Below are 23,314 nucleotides of genomic sequence, written 5' to 3'. Positions count from 1 at the left end.
TATAAATAAATGCATATATGTGTTTGTGAGAGATGTACAGTTTTGTGTAGCGCGAGGTCTCTTTCACATTGTTGTCCGGTTTTCCGTCCAAACCCAGCGGCGCTTTTTGAAACCGGTCCGGCAGAAACCGGATAATGTGTAATCGCCCTCAGTCTGTATCGTTCCACGTTTTGTCGAGTCGCTCGTAGCAGCATCCAGTTCGTCTACCCCCTGTAAGACGCTGCGAGTATGTAGTAGCAACGTTCGGCTCCTGTAGCCGTCGTAGGTGGTACCGAAGTGAGCGCTAGTGTCCGATGATGATTTTGATGTCGTGTTTCGGGTAACGATCGCATTCACGCTCTAGCTGCGCGTAGAATTCTTCCTTGTCTTCATCGGTGCTAACTAGATGAGGGGTTGTGGACGTTAATAATGCTGATATTGAAGAAGTGGGCTCGCATCCTCAATCTGCACATTCATTCGTTGATCAGCCACCAGCCAATCACCCGTTTCTGCATCTCCCCCATCACGATGAAAGCTGTACCCAGCTCGTGTGAAGCGTAAAGTTTACAAAAATCTTTTAAATACAAAGCAAATCTCATTCAATTTTGACTATAAACATGAATGCTTTATTCAAAAAGAAATTCAACGTGTCCACATGGACATTATCTAAACCCTCTCAACCCTCAGATTTTCGTAACCCCTACCCACTCTAAAGTTGTCCACATGGTATGTGGACAGCCCCTTATGGGGAGCGATTGTACGAATAGTAGATGCAGCTTACAAGCAGTATGAGTGATTTGAAGAGCTTCAAAGGGCAGTATCCTCTGCGAGATACACACTACAACATGGCACAGCTTGGTCGAAACTACCCCGAATGGGTTATACTGTGGCCTGAGCAATCTCACATCTGTCCCCGCGCGGAATAGGGGGGATTAGCTAGAACCATGCTAATCTCTATTGAATTAAAGGATATCTATGATTTTTTTAGATTGAACACTCCTTTATATTTTTTGTAGAAGCATGTGTCTTTATTTTGACTCTGTTCAATACATGTGTAAATTAATAATAAATATGGTTGTGCTTGCTTTACTACACCTTTCTGTTGTGCCGGCGAGCATATCCTGAATAAAACTTATCATCCAAATCGTATGGTAAATAGGATCTTCGCATCCCACGAGATTCTTGCTTTTGGTGTGTAATTTTTCAAATGCGTTAAGGCTGCAGCGGTAACTTGCGCCGAATGACGAACCGTTCTGTGTGTTTAGTTGCTAACGTAGATTTCGTAATCGGCGAATGCCAGTTCCTGACCGCCGTATGGAATGTAGCAGACGCCATGCGACGGCTGCACTTTACCGACCGTTTGCGTTCCCTCGTGCGATACACGGCCGATGAACAGTGGCTCGCCGTCCTCAGATTCTCCTGCAGGAATAGCATTCGGAGGAATTTCACTTCCGCTGGCCGAAACAAAACTACCAACTGCATCACATAGCACTTCATATTCGGCAATTGGATTCTCAGCACCACCCCACGGAACGTAACACAATCCATGGGAGGCGACAACCTTTCCAGGAATGACTGCGCCTTCATGACGAGCGCGACCAATGTACAGCTCCTCTCCGTCTGATCCTCCGACTACGGCGTTTGGAGGAATCTCGCCGTTGGATGCTGGAATCCAGCATGCGGCATTGGTGCTTGTTAGAATAGGTGCGGATGGTTTTTCTTCGTTCTTCAGCATGATCCACGAGCCAGTGGCTCCCCAACCGGTGCAAACACCGATATAGTTAATTGGGAATGGATCAGAGTTCTCGTAAGATAGGAAAGCTGCTGCAGCTCCTTCCATACCGACGGTGATAACCTGGAAGGATGAGAAGTAACAAAAAATCACTTTTATATTATATTTGTTGTTGAGAGGTAACTCACATCATCATGCCACTTAATCCAAAATCCGCGGAACTCGCCAGCGTTGAGAATATCGGGAGTTTCCACCTCGCATACGTCCGGCTTGGCGCGGTTCTTCCGGATAACGGATTTGGTGTTCTTCCATCCACCGATGAACACCTCCAACATTTGATCAGATTCCGCCGCGTCGGTGGTCAGTGCCAGATGAGCATCATGAGCCGCTCGCACCTTGAAGTTAATTTCTTTACCGCTGACCGGGTAGAAGGTGTACTCCAACTTGTCTTCGGTTTCAAGCTCTAAAAACAGAAAAAAGAAAAATGAGAAGCGATGAGATGTGAAACTACTATGGAGTCAAATCAATACCAAATCAGCTAATTTTGACGCAACCCGGTGGCGTAGCGTGACCGGGTGACACCCGGGGCGGGTGTCTTGGGTGTCACCCCCTCCGTTCAAACCTTGTTTTCGTGTATTCTTGCGTAACCCAAGTTCGTACGAGTTCCAGCCTAACTGTTGTCAAAATGTTTTTTATTTGCTTATTATTTAACTTAACCATATATTCGGCTCCAACGAGATATAATTGATTCCGCATCGAAAGCGTTCATGACGTTCTAGTTCGCATGCTTGTGTATCATGAAATGCTAACCGAAGTTCTATCGTTCCCGTTTGTGTTATCATTCGTAGCATGTAGCAACAAACGAATTCCACGGGGGGAAGTGACTTCTACTAGATCATATTTCAACAAACGAATGTGAGTTATTCTGTGAAACGTTCATCTGCCAAACACTGTTCACACTAGCCCTGGCATTCTTATCTCAATCAACAATTTGAAGCGGACCTTACACGGTCAAATTTATTGACAATATGATGATTTCGGGCTTCAATATCGTGACATTTCATATGGATGCATGATGTTGACGTTTTACCTCACGGACTTCCAGACTGAGTTGCCAGATATGCAAGCGCACATTTAATTTTTGTTAGTCTTTTTTGCAATTGCAATTAAAATTCATAAACCACTGAAATTGTAGGAATCGTAAATGGAAGCTTTTGGTTTGGAAAACCGATACTTTGAATAGCAAAATACGGTACTTTTCACGATACAAATCAAAACTTCAAAGTAAACTGACAAAGTGATGGTGAGAGAGTGGATGAAACTTAACGTTTTAGGAATTTTTTAACGTTGAACTCGGTCATTCTTTGCGCTAGTGCGCGGGTTGTGTGTTTCTTCACACTCCGCTATAAAATTTGGATAATGAGAAGATCTTGGAAAAGCACAGATGAAAAAACATCATGTGTTAATTCAAGCTACAGTAGAATCCCGATTATCCGCGGAATAGTTGGGCAAACTCACCGCGATTAACGAAAATCGCGGATGACCCATTAAAGGATAAAAAAAATGCAAACACAAAAAGAGATGTTTCAACATAAAAACTATGTTCTATCAATACAGAAATCAATCAATTATCCATCTATAAGGTCGTGTACACCAGTGGCTAAATAATGTAAAAGCCATGATCACAACAAAAGAGCATGGGCCTACCACTCACTAACAAATTCCGGAAAGGCCTATTGATTTACTATGGAACTCGCAGTCACGAATAATCCGCAGGGCGGATCACCCGCTCGCGGATAATCGGGGTTCTACTGTCATAGTCTCATTTATGGAATAAAAACATTTGCTTGCAGATAAAATAACCTGCATATATTTTCGCAAACTAAAATAATCTGGCATCTCTGAAACTGAAAGGAACAGTCTGTATTTGTGAAACGAGTATTATGATGTATTTTTGAGAAGAAAAACCGAATTCTAAAGTGTAAATTATGAATGAAAATTAACTTTTACAAATCAAATTAGTATTCTATGTGAATGCAAATCACTTTTTTCCTGCAAGTGGTGAGAAAATCTCATACAAAAATTATGTCTGAAATTGACGTTATATTATAATAATACATTTTAGTAGGAATATCTGAAAATTCAGGGGAAATAGGTTAAGTTAAGGTTAGGACTACGCGCTTCAACTAATTGAATAATACCAAGTAGATATTTTCATTCAAATTTTACCAATTGAAAATTACCTTATAGCCTTCTAATCTGATAGAGAATAGTTTGGATCCCAAACTCAAATGTCGCCACTAGCCATCGCGGATATTTCCGTTGTCTCGGGTTGAGGGCGATATTGACCGTGTAAGGTGGAAAAATATTGATTGAGGTTAGATCAGATGTTGAAAGCCTAGCTGTCACGATATTGAAGACACTTATTGTCAATCCGGTTGATCGTGTAAGGTGCCCATGAGAGAAGGCAGCCTGGCAAGGATTGGAGCTGTTTCTGATGTTTGATGTTTATTTCGAAATATGTGTGTTACTAGGGATGATTTTTCAAACCCAACCTAAGTTTCAAACCCACTGTATGATTTAGAACCCTTTTTTTCCTCCATTGTTATCCCAGGTCTAGTCAAAACCTGACCCAGAGATAATCCTTTTGTTGGCAAATATTTCTACGCTAGATCTACAGTAAAACCTGTTTTTGTGCGATTTTTTTCTCTTGTGCCGTTTTTTTTTGTGCGGTGTATGAATTGAAGCAAATTTGACGAAGTTATCGTCCATTTAGTTTTTTTCGATGGTTTATACGCATTTCAATGCGAAAAAAGCATTTTTGCGTCTCAATTATCCACTGTTTCCACACTGTTTTCAAGCAAAAAAGTATGTTGTCCTCATAAATTCAAAGAGTGGTATGATTTTTTGGTTTTGCTTTCCCTGCAAAATCTGAACTCCTCCGATTGGTCCTGATATGATTAAAGTGCGATTCACATACAACATACACGTCACGTTCACGTCCCGTCACGTCACGATACGTCAATGATTCTACCATGAAATTCTCATGAAAACATTCACATACACCAGCAACGTAACGACCCGTCAGCATACGTTCAACGAAAACGACCGGCAGGGTTTGTAGAAAAGAATAATTGACGGAGACGGACGGCTTGTTTGGTTTTTGTCTGGGCTTTGTGTCTCGGCTTTTGTTTTGATTTGGTTATACAGTAATTTACATCTACATCGACACTAAGCTAATTGAACAGATCTGTGATGCAACACGTTTAATTAAACATTTTTACCTCTAGTTGGACATTTTTGTAAACATTGAGTTCGGGGCCCAAATTATGGCCCCACATTGAAAGTCGCCCCCAGTCGCAAATGTCCAATTACTGGTCAAAACCGACTCCAATGCGACACTGAGTGGTGCCTCAGCATATCGCTTTATAAGTAACTTACTGTATTTTTTATGCTAACATATCTCTTAGCTCCAAATTTCTGAGTGAAAATCATTCGCGACTAGTTGAAAGAATTATTCTATTTATTATTATTATTGCATAAGGGTCGGACTACGGGGTTTAAGCATTTAAATAATTGAATTCAATTATTCTCATTGAATTTTTCAAAATTTAGAACTGATTCTAGGCATGCTGATTTGAAAGAGGGCATTTCAATTTAAAATTGTTATAGGTGGCGACACCATGAATAAAATTAAATAAATCATTCGTTTGGCATTTGACGTGACGGTGCTGGTGGAAGCATTGACTGCATGTGTGAATTGGTGGAGACGTTGACGGAGCGTAGACGTTCTTCTCCGTAACGTGCTATGTGAATCGCACATAAAGCGTTGTCGAAGGATCGTGAACGGCATGAAATTTAAACCGCCACGCTCCATTTCAATCAGAGAAATCGTTACTCAAATCAGCAACCTTTTTCCCATTCGAAACAAAAAAGTTTCTTTTACATAAACTTTTCCATAGTGTAGCCGGCAGCCGGATATTCGACTCATTGTTTGCGAATACAAAACTGGAAGAAAATGCATGTGTGCATGAAGCAAATACAGGATTACATTTTTAGGATAAATAAACACATTTTTACATAAAGATTTTCTACTACAATGTTGAAATAATTGTAATACTAGACGAGTTAGAGTTTAAATATTTTTTTAAATATGCAAAGAACGTCAATCAATTATTTTCATTCAAGTTCCGTCAAAATATTTTTGCTATAGTAAGTGCTACGCCATGATAAAAATCTGAAAATCCCTGCTTTAACCCTTTAACGGGTACTGGCAGCTATATTGCCACCAACGATTTTTTTTTCTCTTCTTTAACAATAAATTATTACTTCTAACTAGAGATGGGCATATCGACATATTATATTCATTATTCCATGGGGCTATCGTTTATTTCCATTCGTTAATTTGAGGACTATTTACCTTGCAACATCATTCATCTATCACTCGTTCGCTCGCCTTCCTCTTATACGCCGATCGCCATACACCGTTCGTTCTGAACTGTATGCACAGTTCAGCCAGCGGTCAGTTCGTTCTGAACTGTATACACAGTTCCGCCAGCGGTCATCATACACAGTTCGTTCTGTACTGGTTCTGAACTGCATACACAGTTCATCGTTCACCGTACACAGTTCATTCTGAACTGAACTGTATACACAGTTCAGCCAGCGGTCTTCGTACACAGTTCGTTCTGAACTAAATAAGCAGTTCATGTGAACTGTTGCCCAGTAAAAAAGAACGACCGTTCGTTCACTCTTTTTGGTGAACTAGTTTTTTTGAACAGTTTATGAACGGTTTGCCCATCTCTACTTCTAACCTTATGTGTTAACTTGTTCTGATGTCTACCTACATGTCTGATTTTTTATAGCGCGAAAAAATAAAATAAAAATTAACTTGAAGCCATTTTCGTGTTAACAACTTCCAATTTAGAGCAGCAAGAGCAAATATCCCGAAAATTCATTGAAAAACAGTCATTTTGTTGAAGTGTTGTGTTGAAGAAGAATCCAATCACTAGAGTTTAGTTATTAGAGCCATGTAAACACCCGGCTCCAGTTACTTGCGCAAGTATCGCACAAGTAATTGGCCACGCCAGCGAATAGAAAATTTTCTAGATACTGGCGCCAATAGATAAATGACAATTTCTTCCAAACAGTGCGTCATATTAGACATTTGTGTGAAATCGAAATGCCAGGCAGGTTCAGTGGTGCCATATATTTATCTGTACTGGAAGGGGAAAAATCTTTTTCGGCTATGGTGAAGACAATTATTAAACGGTGTTATTTGGTTTGCTCTGTAATTTGTATGTTTGTATGTTTGTAACATGTTTGTTTGTAGCGCTTTACCACATTAAAAGAAATTTAACCCCCCTCCTGTAGACCGATTGGTCTGAAATTTGGAACACACCTTTATCTCTGCAGTCATTATAAAACTGGGTATTTCATTATTTTAAAAATCCAAGACGGCGGCTGCTACAAAATGGCGGATTACATATTTTCTGAAAACCCCATCAGCATGGGTATCAAATCAAAGGGCTTGACTAGTAGAACACAGTTATGCATGAGGAATGCAAATCCAAAATGGCCGCCTCCACAAAACGGTGGTTCACATATTTTCTCAAAACCCGGTCAATATTGGTATCAAATGAAAGGGCTTGACTAGTAGAACACAGTTATTCATGAGCAATGCAAATCCACGATGGCCGCCACCACAAAATGGCGGATCACATATTTTCTCAAAACCCTATCAATATGGGTATCAAATGAAAGGACTTGACTAGTAGAACACAGTTATCCATGAGAAATGCAAATTCAAAATGGCCGCCACCACAGAATAGCGGATTACATATTTTCTCAAAATCCCATCAATATGGGTATCAAATGAAAATTGAAAAAACACAAATTTTTTGAATGGTTTTAATGTAGAGAAACTAGGAAATAAAATAAGTAAAAAAACCCTTTTAAGTTAAACGGTTCAATGTACTAAGAGCTAGAAAATAATTTGACAAGTAGCTGTTAGTAATTATCACATCCGTTCTTTCATTGATCTAGGGCAATGATGAGACTAAAATAACATCGTGGGGTATATGATGAAACAACTAACTGTGGATAATGGAAATCCAACGTTTATTTCTTACCTAATTTTCTTCGGAATATTGTCATGATGTATTGTATTCTATTAGTCATATCATTTTATTTGATACCGATATTGAGGGAATTGCGAAAAATACATAGTCGACCATTTAGTGGTGGCGACCTTTTTGAATTTATGTTGTTTTATATGTTTCGTGTTCTTCATGCCAAGTCATTCAGCCATTTTTAGCGAAGGCCAAAATAAATGTTTCAAGGTCATAGAATACGTAGTTTGATAATGGCAGTAGAATTGAAAGTATGTTTAATATTTCAGATCAATCAGTCAATAGGAACGGGGCAATTTTCTATTAATATGGGACAACCCTACAAACATTCAAACATACATACAAACAGGTCAAGCTGAATGAAACCATTTAAAAAGTAATTAGTTGTTTGGGGATTGCGGTCATTTTGGATTTGCATTTTTCATAAATTACTGTCTTCTACTAATCAATCCCTTTCATTTGATATACATATTGATGGGGTTCTGATAAAATGTGTAATCCGCTATTTTGTAGTGGTCGCCATCTTGGATTTGCATTTCTTATGTATAACTGTGTTCTACTAGTTAAGTTCTTTTATCTGATACCCATATTGATGGGGTTTTGAGACAAAGTGTAATCAGTCATTTTGTGGTGGCAGCCATTTTTGATTCGCATTTTTCATAAATAACTGTGTTCTACTAGTCAATCCCTTTCATTTGATATCCATATTGATCGGGTTTAAAGAAAATATGTAATCCGCCATTTTGTGATAGCGGCCATTTTTGATTCGCATTTTTCATAAATAACTGTCAATCCCTTTCGTTTGATACCCACATTGATCGGGTTTAAAGAAAATATGTAATCCGCCAGTTTGTGGTGGCGGCCATTTTGGATTTGCATTTCTCATGAATAACTGTGTTCTACTAGTCAAGCCCTTTGATTTGATACCAATATTGATGGGGTTTTGAGAAAATATGTAATCCGTCATTTTGTGGTGGCGGCCATTTTGAATTTGCATTCCTCATGAATAATTGTGTTCTACTAGCCAAGCCCTTTCATTTGATACCGATATTGAAGGAGTTTGGGAGAATATGTAATCCGCCATTTTGTAGCGGCAGCCATCTTGGAGTTTTAAAATCACGAAATTCCCAGTTTGACTGATAATGACTGCAGAGATAAAGGTGTGTTCCAAATTCAGATCAATCGGTCAACAGGAAGGGGCTCAAATTTCTATCGATGTGGTAATGCGCTACAGACAAATATGTTACAAACATATAAACGTACAAACATACAAATTACAGGGCAAGCTAAATAAAACCGTTTAAAAACAGTTCCTATCGGTGCTTTATGAGAAAAATCTGTGTTCTTACTGTACAGAACAAAACAAAAAAATGGGTGGGTTATATATATCATATAACCGCAAAGTTGACGAGGGACTAGCTTAGCAATCATTTGTTTGTATTGATAAAATTTTTGATTGAATGAAACAATTTCCGGATTCAATCGAATTCAATATATTTGCTTTGTAAGTAAAGAGATTGAATAAATGTCATGTAAGGTCAATTCATGCATTATGATGGATTATGTTCTTCGTTACAATTAAATTTAATGACAGTCCTTTTACGTGTGTTATGATGCCTAGAACAAAATATGTGAACGGAAGAATTATCAAACGATCGTTTTATTTTACATTTCCATCTCTCAAGTGCACGTACTTTTCGAACCGCGAATTTGCTTGATTTGATGAACTTCAGGCACTCAGTGCCAGAAATTCAGTGAGCAGAAGATATGAAGGCATATCCTACAATGCAATCTTGAATAACCGAACCAAAGCGTTGTGTTCGTATCGGTTTTTGTAATCCGTGTTAGGAAAACACTTTTCGGAGTGCGAAAAATCATGCGGGTGCAAAAGTACCCCAGGCTTGCATGAACCAACAACTTCAACTTATATTTTTTTATATTATAGAGCCTTTAAATTTGAAAGTTCAGTCTGTACAAAGGCAAGCGAGTTCGAAAGTACTCGCAGTTTGAATTTATTTGCCATGCCAATTTCCTCAAACACCTTGGTTCTGAAGTCTGTGTTGGGGAAACACATTTCAGTCTGAACAAAAATACCCCCGACTTGCATTAATTTGCAATGTCAATTTCCCACGTTCCACGGATTTGAAGTCTGTGTTAGGGAAACACATTTCAGTCGGATAAAAAATACTCCCAACTTTCATGTATTTGTAATGCCGATTTCTCCAACACTGCTTGGTTTTGAAGTCTGTGTTAGGGAACACATTTCGATGAGAACAAAAATCACCATACTTTCGTGTATTTGCATTGCCGATTTCCCCAAGGCTGCTTGGTTATGATGGCTGTGTTGGGGAAACCGTAAATCGGGCCAATCAAAACGAGGTAGTTAGGGAGTTTAGACAACGCTTAATATTTTACAGTTATTCAATTGTTTATCTAATGAAAAATAACTTTTTATTAATTGTGATAGATGCGTAGAAATATTCCCTATCAATTGATGCAAACATCGTTCCGAACCAGTAAGAAATGTTCGAGTTATAAGCATTCGGAATCTTTAATTTTTTCCTGCATGTTCTGTATTTAGGTTTTCATTTTACCCCCCATATACTCCGGTTAGACGTAGTCCCACGTCAAAAAACTGAAAAAATATACCTTTCCGGATAAATCTGTACATTTGCCAACACTGGATGGTTCGACGGTACAAGGAACATCAAATTCAATTCCCTCAACGTATACATGGAAGAATCTCCATTCGCGTTGACGGCATTGTGCTTCATGTGTTCGATTTGTGAAGCGAAAATGGTAATAGACAATGAAATCATGGAAATATCAGGAAATTTATATAAAAACAGCTGATGAAGGTTCAGTACGACGTGTTTTAATTAGTAAATTAACAAGAAGTAAAATTTATCATTCAAATTTTGACAATTTTAAACTGCCTCCGGGCCTACAAAACCGATAAAGATTAATTTGCCTCCCAAAATGGTTATCGCCACCAGACGTCGCCATTCATTCGCCATTGTCATTCGTCATCGAGGATAAAGTGACAGCCAAGCTGTCCAGTTGCTGAAAATGTGTATAAACGCACAGCACCAGTCAACTGGTGATCTAAATATGGCGTGCCGTTGACGTTCAAGTAACTGACGCCAATTACTGGTCAATGTGTAAATCAGTTATAAGACTGTTTTCTGGAGCTGGTCTGGTGCAAGGCGAGTCTAGGGAAATAGGTAAGCCCGTCTTATCACTAAGTGGGTTAGAGGTGCGGTATATGAAACAGCACGGAAGAAAGCGGAAGGAGGATTGTTCACAGAGATCGAAATTCTCGTTCATCTGCGAGATAAGTATTAACTCAATTTTTCGTAGATGTTTGAATTTTTTTTATGAAGATGGCAAGTAAGAGAAAAGAAATAGACACTGTTGACTTGTCGAGGAAAGACATTGCCGGAAATAGCAGCTGCTGTCGGAAGAAACCACTGTACAGTAAAGAAAACCATAAATAAGTGGAAATACGAAGGAACCATGGAAAATCTCCCGGGTAGAGAATGCAAACGGATCCTATCTTCTGATGATGAACGAGTAATTGTGCGAACATTGCGAAAACCCCTAAAACAAACATTCCTAAATTGACTACCGAAGTAGTCGGCGTCATTGGAATACCTGTCAGCGCAGACACTGTCCGGAGAGCTGCTCTCGTCCTTTTGAAAAATCAGTCGTAATTTGAATTGGTAATATCATAATGAAAATTGTGAGTTGAAGTAGTTTCCATCATAAGTAGCAAGCTTCAAAAAATCGGAAAGCCGAGTCAGCGGCTGGCTGATTCGGTATGGAATTGCTCTATGGGAAAAATCGATAGACGACGTCTGGTAGAAAGACCGACAAAAGTGTATCATTGCGTAATAGGCAAATATTTCCCATTGTAACTTTTTTGACGTAGGATTACGTCTTTCCGGAACATATGGGGATACAAATTGAAAATCGAGCACATCGTGAAAATTGTCCAATTTCAAACGCTTATTGTTCAGTCATTTAATGATGGATTGATGAGATTTTTGCGTCAATCAATTTCGACACTCCAGAACAATTTTTTTACGTTGAATAAAGTAAAATATGTCATAAAACTAACTATCGAACAATTGAAAAATCTCAACCCCTATCCTAACGGATATACCCACTTCTGATTGGTCGAAATTGACGATACATGCGGCGGCTCATGTACTTTCAATTATAAGTCAGTTATTTCCTGATGTACTTACGAGATATTTGCACGAATCGATCTGAGCACTTCATAACAATTCACCACAATGGATAAAATAATATATCATATGAAACTAACTATAAAACAATCGAAAAATCTCCAAATGCATATCCATCCACCTCGTTCTGATTGGTCGAAATTGAAGATACGGAGAAATCGGCATTGCAAATACATCAAAGTAAAGGGAACTTTCGTTCCCACCGAAGTACGTTCCCTAACAGAGACATGAAAACCAAGCTGCCGATTTCCGACATTACAAACACATGAAAGTAGGGGGAGCTTTTGTTTTCACCGACATGTATTCCCTAACAGATTTAAAATTCAAGGTACCTGGGGGAAATTAGCATATAAATACCCTCGTGGTCGATAGTTTAACAAACGACGCCCACAAATAGATGGTGCTCATTGTAACTAGCGTGGGCATTGCTGATTGCATACGGGAGCAAGCAAGTTGGGAGCGATGAGCGATTTTTTTTATTTTTGTTCCAATAAGAATCTTTTGATGGATTGATTGAAGAATGATGTTTCAATCAACTGAATAGAACTTATGTAGAATCGTAATCGTAGAAAGAATATAAGTAAAATTTAAATTTTTGGATCTTTTATGTTGGTATATGGTAGCGGTTGTGTTAAAATGACTTGAAATATGAAACGATTTTTTTTCTCCCAAGGATAGTTCATGCGACGAGAAAAAGTGGGAAAATGAAGGAGTTCCGTGTCTCGTTGGGTTTAAAGCGAAACTAAAAATGGATTGAATAAACACTCAGAAAGTAAAAATTATGAATGAAATTATATTTTCCATTTCAAATATATTTTCGCTATAATAAAGTAACACTTTTTTTCTGGTGAGGAAATTTGATAATTGTGTTCGATAATTATAATTATCTTATATTAAATGTAATGATGATTTTTTTTTCTTCATTTTATCCATACATAACACAGGAACCATCTCGTTCAGGGCCTCAGAGGGCGACTTTCATCATATCTCATTCCTCTTTGGCATATTCTATGGTGATACGCACAGTCAAATGACTGATCACCATCCTTCTATCATCATCACTCGGTTGTGAACACTGGTAGAGTGAACAAACAATACCTAACAACCCTTTTCCGGGCCACCAAATCATTATCGAAGAGTTTAGCAATGTGATTCTTCAAACATAGCCAAAACAACAGATAGCCTAACTGAATCCTACGTCAACTATGTGGTCGTGTCTTAGACACAACCCTCCTGTGACTTTTTTCATCCCAATATATGATTTCTTTCTAACATAGTATCGGTTTTGATGAATGGTATCGACTAACCATAAATTAGAACAAAACACCATTCCCGATTATCATGAGTATGGGGTAAAATCAGTTCCATCAGATACATTTCTCTTGCTCACTTAATTGACTCAACCCTTCTCATTAGCTGTGCAGACGACCCAAATCAGCATCTCGGTGGGAGAACGCTAATTGCGACTTGTTAAAGGAATGATTGACATTATCGTGCAATCTCCTGCCACACACATAACGCAATAACTTCGAATGAGTCACACAAATCTCGCTGCTCGCGTTATGCTAGGCCTGCAGCATCATCGGGCAACAGTGATGATTCTCGAACATACAAATGAAATCATACATGTCATTCAATCAAATAAAAAATTTGAATTCAATTAAAGCAAAGGCTGCACGAGCTACACTTACCTTCGAATGTAACGAGATTGAAGTTGCCATCACTTGATGCATTGGATGCAGTATTGCTGGGACAAACACTGCTATCGACAACTGCTCCCTGACATTCCAGCTTAGAATCAGGCGGATGAGATGGTGATTCGCTAGGTTTGATAACCGAAACTACACACGGTTTCCTTCCCTTTACTTTGAGGTGAGAAGCAACACCTGCGGGGTGATGGTGAAGCTTGACCGGTTTTCATGACTCGCATCGTTATTTTTTTTCCGAACAAGCATATGCCAAATAAAGGAAGCATAGAGAGGGTTTATAAGCGATTAATGGGAGTGCTAAACAATAACGTCACTCTGTTGTAGATGACTCCAAGACGTTGCGATTCGATGCCACTAAAGCGACCTTCAAAACAGAAGGTCGCTTCGGTGGCGTTGAATCATGGTTTATTTTTGGATTTAGTTGTGTTACTCTATGGATGCAGTAGGAAAGCAAGAAGGAAACAGTTACATTTTTTTTTCGATAGAAATGATGTAGCACTAAGACGGTACAAACGAGCGACAATGATAAGTGGAAAGTTTTGACCCTTTACTTTTCACAACTTCAGAGTGTATGTACTTGTTGGGCAATCAGGTGTATTTTCGAAAAACAGCTCAGAGATAGATAGGCACTCGAACTGTGGTGAAAAATATTCGAGTTTACAAAACGAAATCTATGAGGTAACCTAATTTACATATACGAGTATCACCTCCAGCGCCAATGCAGGTGTGTTCCAAAAATAAAGCACAATCGGAAGCGATATTTTGCACAGCCATCGTGGGACTCTCTTCATTGTGTATGCCAAGCTTCATTTATCATGTGTTGCATGATTGCATCGCCATGAGTTTCCAATGGAATCAAAACACAATGTCAAATTGCATTCGTCAATCGCGTACGCTGGTGTACGTTTGATGATGATGTAATTCACGCGGAACTGGATAAAAAGCGTATGGACTGCATAAACCGGATTTGCGACTAATTCTCCTCAGCTTTCACTATTTGTTCGTTCTACTCTGACAAAAGAACAATATCACTTTACGTAAAATGTATGTTCACGCTTAATATTAGAAAATGTTTGGGCAAGACATTTATCCAAATTAATTTCATTTGTTCCCAAATTGGGTTTATCCAGAAGTGCCAACGATGGTTGAATAATAGGGGAACCGCGGGTAATACGGACAGTGGAGGTAATATGGTCAGGTGGTTGATTTGTATAGCTACATATTGAATTTCAGATTTCTGTTAATGAGCAAACCTTCTACATGTTATTATATAATATTTAAGCCGCCCTATGGCAATGAATACTGATCAAAAGTGGAAAAGGGAATCAAAAACCGAAAATTATACATGCTTCCGCGTGTTGATGTAACTTTAGCTGCTTCGATATTAAGCATTTTGAGTGGTTCAATATCAAAATTCAATTCGCTGATGGTAATATTTCGGTTTGTGAGTTAACAGAGAAGCGATATTAGGTATGTATGGAAAAGTGAATTCATTTTTGAGTGGAAAATTTAAATTATTGAAATAATTGTACTGGTGGGGTAAAACGGACAGTTGCCAGTGGTAGTGAGATAGACTGTGAAAAGTCTGTTTAATCTATTCCTAAGGAATGCCCTGCGTCTATAAATGGAAGTCAAATCGCCAAATGTGGACTGTTTAGAAGCTGATTGGAACCAAAAGCAAAATAGTTGAGAGTCTGTCCGTTTATACTGCCTAAAAGCCCGATATCACTTCTAGGTGGATTAACTCGATTTTTTCATCATTTAACGGACATTCGTGATGAGTTCAGACCTTGGTTGCATAAAATTATTCCTCTCGCGATCGATAAACCTCTCCACTTCATATATTACAAACCTGTCCATATTCCCCCCACTATATGTCCATATTACCCGCATCGAAAAAATGTACTTTTTGAAACATTGAACATTGAAAAACACTTTTTTTGTAAAACATTTGGCCATTAGTTACAGTATATTGAATTGGAAGAAACAGCGTCAAAGTTTTGGGAAGCATGAGATTCCAAAGATGTAATTGAAATTCTTCTTAACATATCCCTTTTACTCCCACCTCCCCTACATGGAACTGTCTGACGATTATATGAACGTGGTTCATCAAGCCGTGCTTTATCAAAGATAGGGTTCATATCAGTACTTTACACTGACAGTAAGGCCCTATCCGTGTTTAGTCAAGGGTTGATGTTCTCTGGTGCCCTCAAGTTCAATATCTTCAGAAATATCTCGTGAATATCGACGTCAATTGAACATTATTTTTTGGAAGAGATTGGTTAGGACCATGACTATGTTACTCCATTTATTAATAAATTTTCACCTCGTTTAGACCTCGATTTTCAGAGCAGACAATCTTGCCGAGTTAGCAAGCGACTTGGGCATCCATCCTATAGTGTGGACCTGACACCAAACGATTACCCTATCTATGGCGAATGATTTTGCGCATGAAGAACTCGTCTCAGAAAGTTTATGAAAAACTACCGCCCTTTTTTTGAATTTTGAGAGTGGCATAGTGGTTTGCGCGTTTTGTTATCGGATACAACGCCTTACTGCAATACGTAGCACCTTGGTCACAACAAGAATTGTGGTAAGTTTAACAAATCGGAAGGTAGAGTGATGGGATGATATTATTATCATTTTGTTGCTTCCCAAAACATGATCACTCCCACCATTGAGTAGTAATTGATTGCCAAGCGTTTCCTTCATCAAAAAGAGCATCATCAGTTTGTGTTCAGAGTACCGTATACGTCAGCTAAAAATCGAATCGACCGGCAGTTGACTCATTCATTGCGCTTACACATTAGTGTTGAATGTAAACCATGAGAAAATTTCTTCATCTTCATTGTGCATTCTCAGTCAGAATCTACTACACGCTTGTCCGAGGTTTCATTTTGTTTTCCTTTTTCTATGATTTGGCAACAAATTACGTTGGCGGAATCATTTTCTTCGAATGCACGATTCAAAATTTGTTTCAATGTTCTCGTTTTGATCGTCAATGAATTCATCTTGGAATGACCTTGAAGGGGGATGTGAAGTGCAATGAAAAAGCATAATATGTATTTTGTTTCATTATCACACCTCATTTGTTGTGAAACTGGGTGTTTTACGCAACTGGTAAATCACATGTAATCAAGAAGAGTTTGGGTTTGTTGAAAAGCCCCAAGTCTCTAGTTGCTAATAATATCACAAGGCGTTCAAATTGTTCATTTTTTATGCTTTTTAACGATTTTCTTCAAAGAGAAACTATGATCATGGTTTGTCCGGAAAATGATCATGATTTGTTCGGTTTCAGAAATCACTATTTTTGAATGAAGAAATTCGAACTTTCAAGTAGATGTTACATTTTTTATTGCTTGAGTTTACTGTTGTCATAATGATCCATTCATAATTGAGGCTTCCTTCAGAATATTGCCATTTCCTTGCATTTTCAATGTGTACAGCACTCAACACAGAGAAGCTTTATTTCTGCTACGCACGAAGGACAACAATAAACAAACATAAACAAACTGCCAAGCGGCTGCCATAGTAATTATGTGGACAAACTCAAATCAGTGCAGTGGACAAACCATGATCAGAATTGAGGTCATCGAGATGCATTATTTACATGATTTAGATATATAAATTTGAAACAAATGGTGTGCGAGCATGGTGTTTATCAGGGCCCGAAATCTTCGAAGGTGAAAAATGAGGACCGACTCTACTCTCAGCAGTTTCGCTTCAACAACAGCATCGGCAGTCGCCGCCAACAAAAAGTGACTTGACTAGAAAATGAATTGACTAGTGTTGACTAGCGAGGATGAGTGATGAACTAGTCCAGTCAGTGGTTATTTCAACTGACTCGACTAATGAGTACAAATCTGCCTCTTCAATCAACTGACTTCAATCCACACTTCCATTTCCCCCTGACAGTAATTCATACCCGCGTACGCAATATTATTTTCACGTCCATATAAAGAGGAACGAAAACATGATTTCTTATGCAAAAAAGAAGTTACCCCATCAATGGACGGTTTATTGTCTACCCATTGTGAACTCAAACCAACGAACTTAGACATTTATCAAGTATGCTATAAAGGTCCTCGCGTTAGTATTAGGCTTGCAAAATAGCGCACACACACTGCACTTTATTTTATACGTGTAAGTAATTTTCGTGTACGATACAAAATAATCTAGCTCACCTGTAGCGTATGTCAAACCACGTTGAACTCAAACATCGATGCATGCACATGTACATGGGAGAGAGAAAGAGAGGAACGAATTCGTTTTGGGGGAAGTCACTTCAAAATGCACTGAGGACCATTTGACTGGGAAGAATGAAATAATATAGTCGAGTCGGTAGAGGGAGATAGCGACTAAACGCCCGACTGACTGTTCAGTCGTTTTGGCGGAGAAACTGCGTGAAGAAGTCAAAAGTTATTATTAACTGACTATGGATATAGTCAGTCAGATAGTCAGCTGACTATACTCAGTTGACTATGACTATGCAGAGCCCTGGTGTTTACAATATTTGTAAGCGTTCTAATCCAGAAACGGTCTGAATTAGGATTGGGCGATCTTTACAAAAAGATCGATCTTGTATAGGGATTCATCCACTAATTAAATCGATATCAAAAAATCGATCTTTGAAAAATAAAAACCTTTTTCGATTTATCTTATTCTTATGAATGCTTATTCTATATGAATGCCGTATTTTATTCAAACATGGAATACAAATTTCATACTCCTATTCAAACATCAAAAGCATTTTGTTTTGTTCCTCAGCATGAAGACCACAGTCACGGGGCATTCATCTTGTGCCGTCAGGCAGTCGTTTTATTAAATAATTTAATTGAAGAACAATTATTAGAAAATCAGCAACCGTCCAGAACTCAGCTGAAAATGATCCCATAAAAGCCAAACGTGTCACAAATCTGTCATTTATTCGAAGCCGATTATTGATTTTGGCGCCAGTTCTAAAAAAAAATTCCGGTAATGTATGCCAACATCAGGTTCAGTGACCCTATGCGTAACTTGTTACAGTAGATTGCAGTAGCTGCCGCTAGTTCTGTGTATGTCAGCATTTGTACAGAAGTGAACCTTAGAATAAGCGATCCAAATATTGACATTATGTTAGATGGCCTTAAAAAATAAAAAATAGATGTATAGATCGAAAAGATCAAAAACGAACAAAAATAGATTTTCTCGAGTACAAAAGATCGATCCAAAAAATCGGAAATCGAAATCGAAAAAATTGATCTTTTAAGAATCGATACGAGATCGCCCAATCCTAGTCTAAATACGTATCAAATAATCATCTGGTGACTGATTGAAAGTTAGCTCAAATGTGGGGCGCATTGACACCAATAGAAGGAGGACTTTATAAACCATTAAAAAAGTGAATCCGTAAAAATATCCTGTGAAATTACTGTAAATCATGAAAAAACAATTTTACATATGAATACCTGATTTGACACAGGTGCGCTGAACTAGATTATTAAAAAAAGTGGACAAACCAAAATCAGATTTTCAACTGAACAAACCAACATCATTTACCCTATGCAAGTATTTAAAATTGATTTGTATCACGTTGCGTAGCGAATAATGAGCAAATTTTGGTCAACTTTGAAGTAATTTAATTTCGTGGAATATTTTAAGATTTTCATCCTGTACCCTTCATTCAAGTAAAATGTTGTTGTCATTTGGCTGGAACATGGCAATGCATCTCGTTTTAACAATATTCCTTAAATTAGTATCCTATTGGAATAAAATGTGTGGAGGCGATCTGGCGTAGTGGTAACATCCATGCCTCTCACGCTAAAGGTCACGAGTTCAATTCTCACTCCCGACATTCTTCCAAAAATGGAAGTAAAAGTGACGAACCAGCCAAATGTGTTGAAAGTCACTATAATACAGATAAAAAAAATGGAATAAAATGTACTTCAACGTTCATATCGAATTTCCAGGAATATTCACTAAGCCTCTGTTTTGATTGGGAAATGTATTTCGTTTGATTTGTTATAACAATTACATCAAACGTAATCTTCCTCTAGATTATCGAAGTGACTTGATTTTTTTCATCCCAGGGTTCATGATAGCGGCAAAGGTGCTCACATATCTATTTCATATCTATTGAATGTGTTTTTTTTTTATTGAAACATTATTATGAAATTGGAAATGAATATGAAAAAATGGAATCTCAATCTCTTAAATTAAAATCCAACACGAGATAGACAAGTGAAGGATATGAAAAAATATAAATCGGATCTAGGATTTGCGTTTCGACAGTCACAGCACTTGAAAGTTTGTTCTAACAATTGTCTATGATTTTGAGTATGTGTATGTTCAATATATTTTAGCTTTAGATTATCGTAGAATAATCCATGATTCATGAAGCGTCACTTTATCAAAAGAAACATGTTGGAAATACTGCAAACGTGTCACAATGTGAGCGTTGGCGTAAGTAAGATTCCAGTCAAATACCATGCCGAAATAGCGATTGGACACCACCGTACCGATATTAGCGGTAAACTGTTACTTCCTCCCATCAATGCACTTTCGTGGCAAGTTTTTGCTTCTCCTTTGGCGTTCCAAAATTGAACGAAATGTACCACGCCGTTACGCGAAGGTAGGCGAAAGCGGCTAGAAAGACCTGTGATTACCGCTAATGTTAGTCTATGAAAGTATTGAGCATACACGATCTTTCTACCAAAATCGTTGACGAAAAGACGTTGGTGAGTGAAATCTTTCCAATATTTTCCAAACGAAAAAACGAAGCCGGTTCTTGCCTATCTCATCCTATTATCATTTGACCTTTTCTGTCTGGATTTGATATGTGAACGTGTATTCGTCGTTATTAATTCAATGCAGAACCTGTGAGAATCAAATTCTCTGCCGCAAATCGCGCCCCACAGTAGGAAAAATGCTTCCAATGATAGTGATGATGTCATCGCAAACGCTACACCCGATGCTGGGGGCGGCGGCGGCATTCAACGAAGCCAAGATCGAGAACAACACCTCGGCGAGATGTTACATGTGAAGTGTTGTCACCCAATAGTGCACGGTTTGTGGTTGCAGTTATACGAGAATATATACTCATGTTGGAATCAGGTCAGCTTGTTAGCATTGTTGTGTGAATGAGTACACATAATTCGTCGCAGTCGTAAACTATGAAATTTTGTTTTTCCAGAAGAGGGCACCTTGGCAGCATAGGAATTCACACAAATCGATAGGATTTGAACATGTGGCAAAATGCGCAGTACGACATGGACAGGGACATTTTTAGATTTTTACACTTTCACCTTGTATCACATACTCAACTTAATTCAGTATACGAGAATTTTCTTATTCCTAACAAAATCACTTGAAAACATATCGGTAAATTTTTTTTCAACTTGCACAGGAACAACTACACCAAAAAGCAAGAAACAGTTAACGGCAAATCCACGAAATATGCGAAAAAGACGAAGGAATTATACCAAAGTCACTTACCGTGATTGTTGGCCATTCTCTCGGTACACTATGGTTCTCGCAGCTAAACCGAAAAATGTGTTTTTCTTTGTAAATGTTTTCAAAACTCAGACCACAAACGGAGGCACAACCGGCTTTACGATTACGATCCGACCACAGCTGCAGTTAAAATAAGACTAGGCACATTCCGATGGCCCAACTGTCAATATATGAGAGAGCACGCTTTGCCAGAGACCGGTATTTGGTGGATTGGCGACGTAATTCGCGAGAAAACGTGAGTTTTCGGATGCCTCCTCATCGGTGAGAGGATGGAGATTCACCGATGAGTAGAAGAGGAATCGTGAGCAAAATCGTACAGTGGTCGATTTTACCGTTTCGCGAATTGAATTGAACAACACATAAGATCAATAACATCTGTTTGGTGGCATTCGTGGAGGCCTCATAATGGATAGCTTCTCGATTTTTTTGTGTGTTCTGCCTACTTAAAACCTGCCGGATTTTCATTTGTATCGTCGAGATAGCAATTTGGGTTGTTTTGTATAAGTTGATTTATTGTTTTTTTTTATTAAAATCGTTTATTTTTACAGGCTCAGTTACATAAGTTTAAAGGAGCCGAATTCTTAATTATATTTTTATTACTATACATAAACATTTTCTAAATCTAAGGTAAGTAAGGTAGAAAACCGATTACTCGCGGTCTACTCGAGTTTAGTAGGGTGACATATTTGCTCAGGAAAAGGATGGGATATAAGGAAATTGTTACAATAATGATAATCTCACACACTCAATTCTTAAATCTATTCGTATATCTATTGTGTATTTACATTTCAACTTATTCTACTGTTTGTAGCAAGGGGACCAATTGCACGCAAAGGATATAAGGATATAAGGATAATCACACACGAACATCGATAGCTTTAAGGAAAATATAGATTTGGGACATGTAATCAAGGTCTAACCGAGCCAACACATCTCTCACCGGCACATTGGGCTGCCTTCCTCTAGCCCGAAGGGAGTTTTCTAAATTCGATCTGGCGACAAGATACAACTCGCACGACCAAACAACGTGCTCGATGTCGTGGTAACCGTGGCCACAAACACAAAGATTGCTGTCGGCAAGATTAATACGAAAGAGTAGCGCGTCTAACGAACAGTGGTTGGACATGAGTCGGGAGAAGGTGCGAATAAAGTCTCGACTCAAGTCCAGACTTTTGAACCATGGTTTGAAGCTAACCTTAGGGATAATTGAGTGGAGCCACCGGCCCAATTCATCTTCGTTCCATTTGCGTTGCCAATTAGCGATGGTATTTTTACGGACTAAAGAATAAAATTCATTGAAGGCGATTTGACGCTGATAAATATCGCCTTCAATCGCACCTACCTTTGCTAATGAGTCAGCCCTCTCATTACCCGGAATTGAGCAATGAGAAGGGACCCAGACAAAGGTAATGACATAACAGCGTCTGGTTAAAGCACTCAAAACTTCTCGTATTCTCTCAAGGAAATACGGCGAGTGCTTTTCCGGCCTCACTGAACGGATAGCTTCGACAGAGCTAAGACTATCCGTTACAATGTAATAGTGTTCAACAGGTCGTGAGGCGACGCTGTCCAGCGCCCAGTGTATTGCTGCCAATTCAGCAATATACACTGAGCAAGGATACTGAAGACTGTGTGAGGTGCTAAAAAATACGTTGAACACTCCAAATCCTGTGGACTCATTCATAGAGGACCCATCAGTAAAGTACATATTATCGCAATTGATACGCCCATACTTTGCATTAAAGATCGTAGGAACGATCCCCGATAGAAGATAATCTGGAATTCCATGGATTTTCTCCTTCATGAACAGATCAAAATGTACAGAGGAATTGATGTAGTCAGGAAAACAAACACGGTTGGGAATATACGAAGAAGGAACAACCTGCATGGAGATGAATTCATGATATGAACTCATGAATCCAGAGTGAAAATTTAGCTCGATCAGTTGCTCAAAATTTCCGATCACCAATGGGTTCATAACCTTACACCGGATGAGGAACCGAAGAGATAATAAATTGAAGC

At 38.5% G+C, this 23,314-nt stretch overlaps 1 protein-coding gene across 2 annotated transcripts; it reads right to left on the bottom strand.

The window, feature by feature from the left end:
* Positions 1-979: 979 nt before the first annotated feature.
* Positions 980-21,449, bottom strand: LOC129775323 (uncharacterized). Of its 2 annotated transcripts, XM_055779939.1 has the most exons (4): positions 21,275-21,449; positions 13,784-13,978; positions 1,900-2,174; positions 980-1,834 (listed from the first exon to the last, which is right to left on the bottom strand). In XM_055779939.1, the coding sequence occupies exons 1-4, from the start codon at positions 21,288-21,290 to the stop codon at positions 1,241-1,243; spliced, it is 1,080 nt and encodes a 359-aa protein (XP_055635914.1). In that variant the 5' UTR covers positions 21,291-21,449; the 3' UTR covers positions 980-1,240. The 2 variants fall into 2 exon arrangements, with proteins under 2 accessions (XP_055635914.1, XP_055635915.1); XM_055779940.1 differs by lacking the exon at positions 13,784-13,978 and having other exon boundaries at positions 21,275-21,445.
* Positions 21,450-23,314: the final 1,865 nt, after the last annotated feature.

This window comes from Toxorhynchites rutilus, chromosome 3, assembly GCF_029784135.1.
Source record: "Toxorhynchites rutilus septentrionalis strain SRP chromosome 3, ASM2978413v1, whole genome shotgun sequence".
Taxonomy (NCBI): Eukaryota; Metazoa; Arthropoda; class Insecta; order Diptera; family Culicidae; genus Toxorhynchites; species Toxorhynchites rutilus.
The sequence above is the reverse complement of the archived record's forward strand: the minus strand, read 5'-3'. Positions and strand labels throughout refer to the sequence as shown.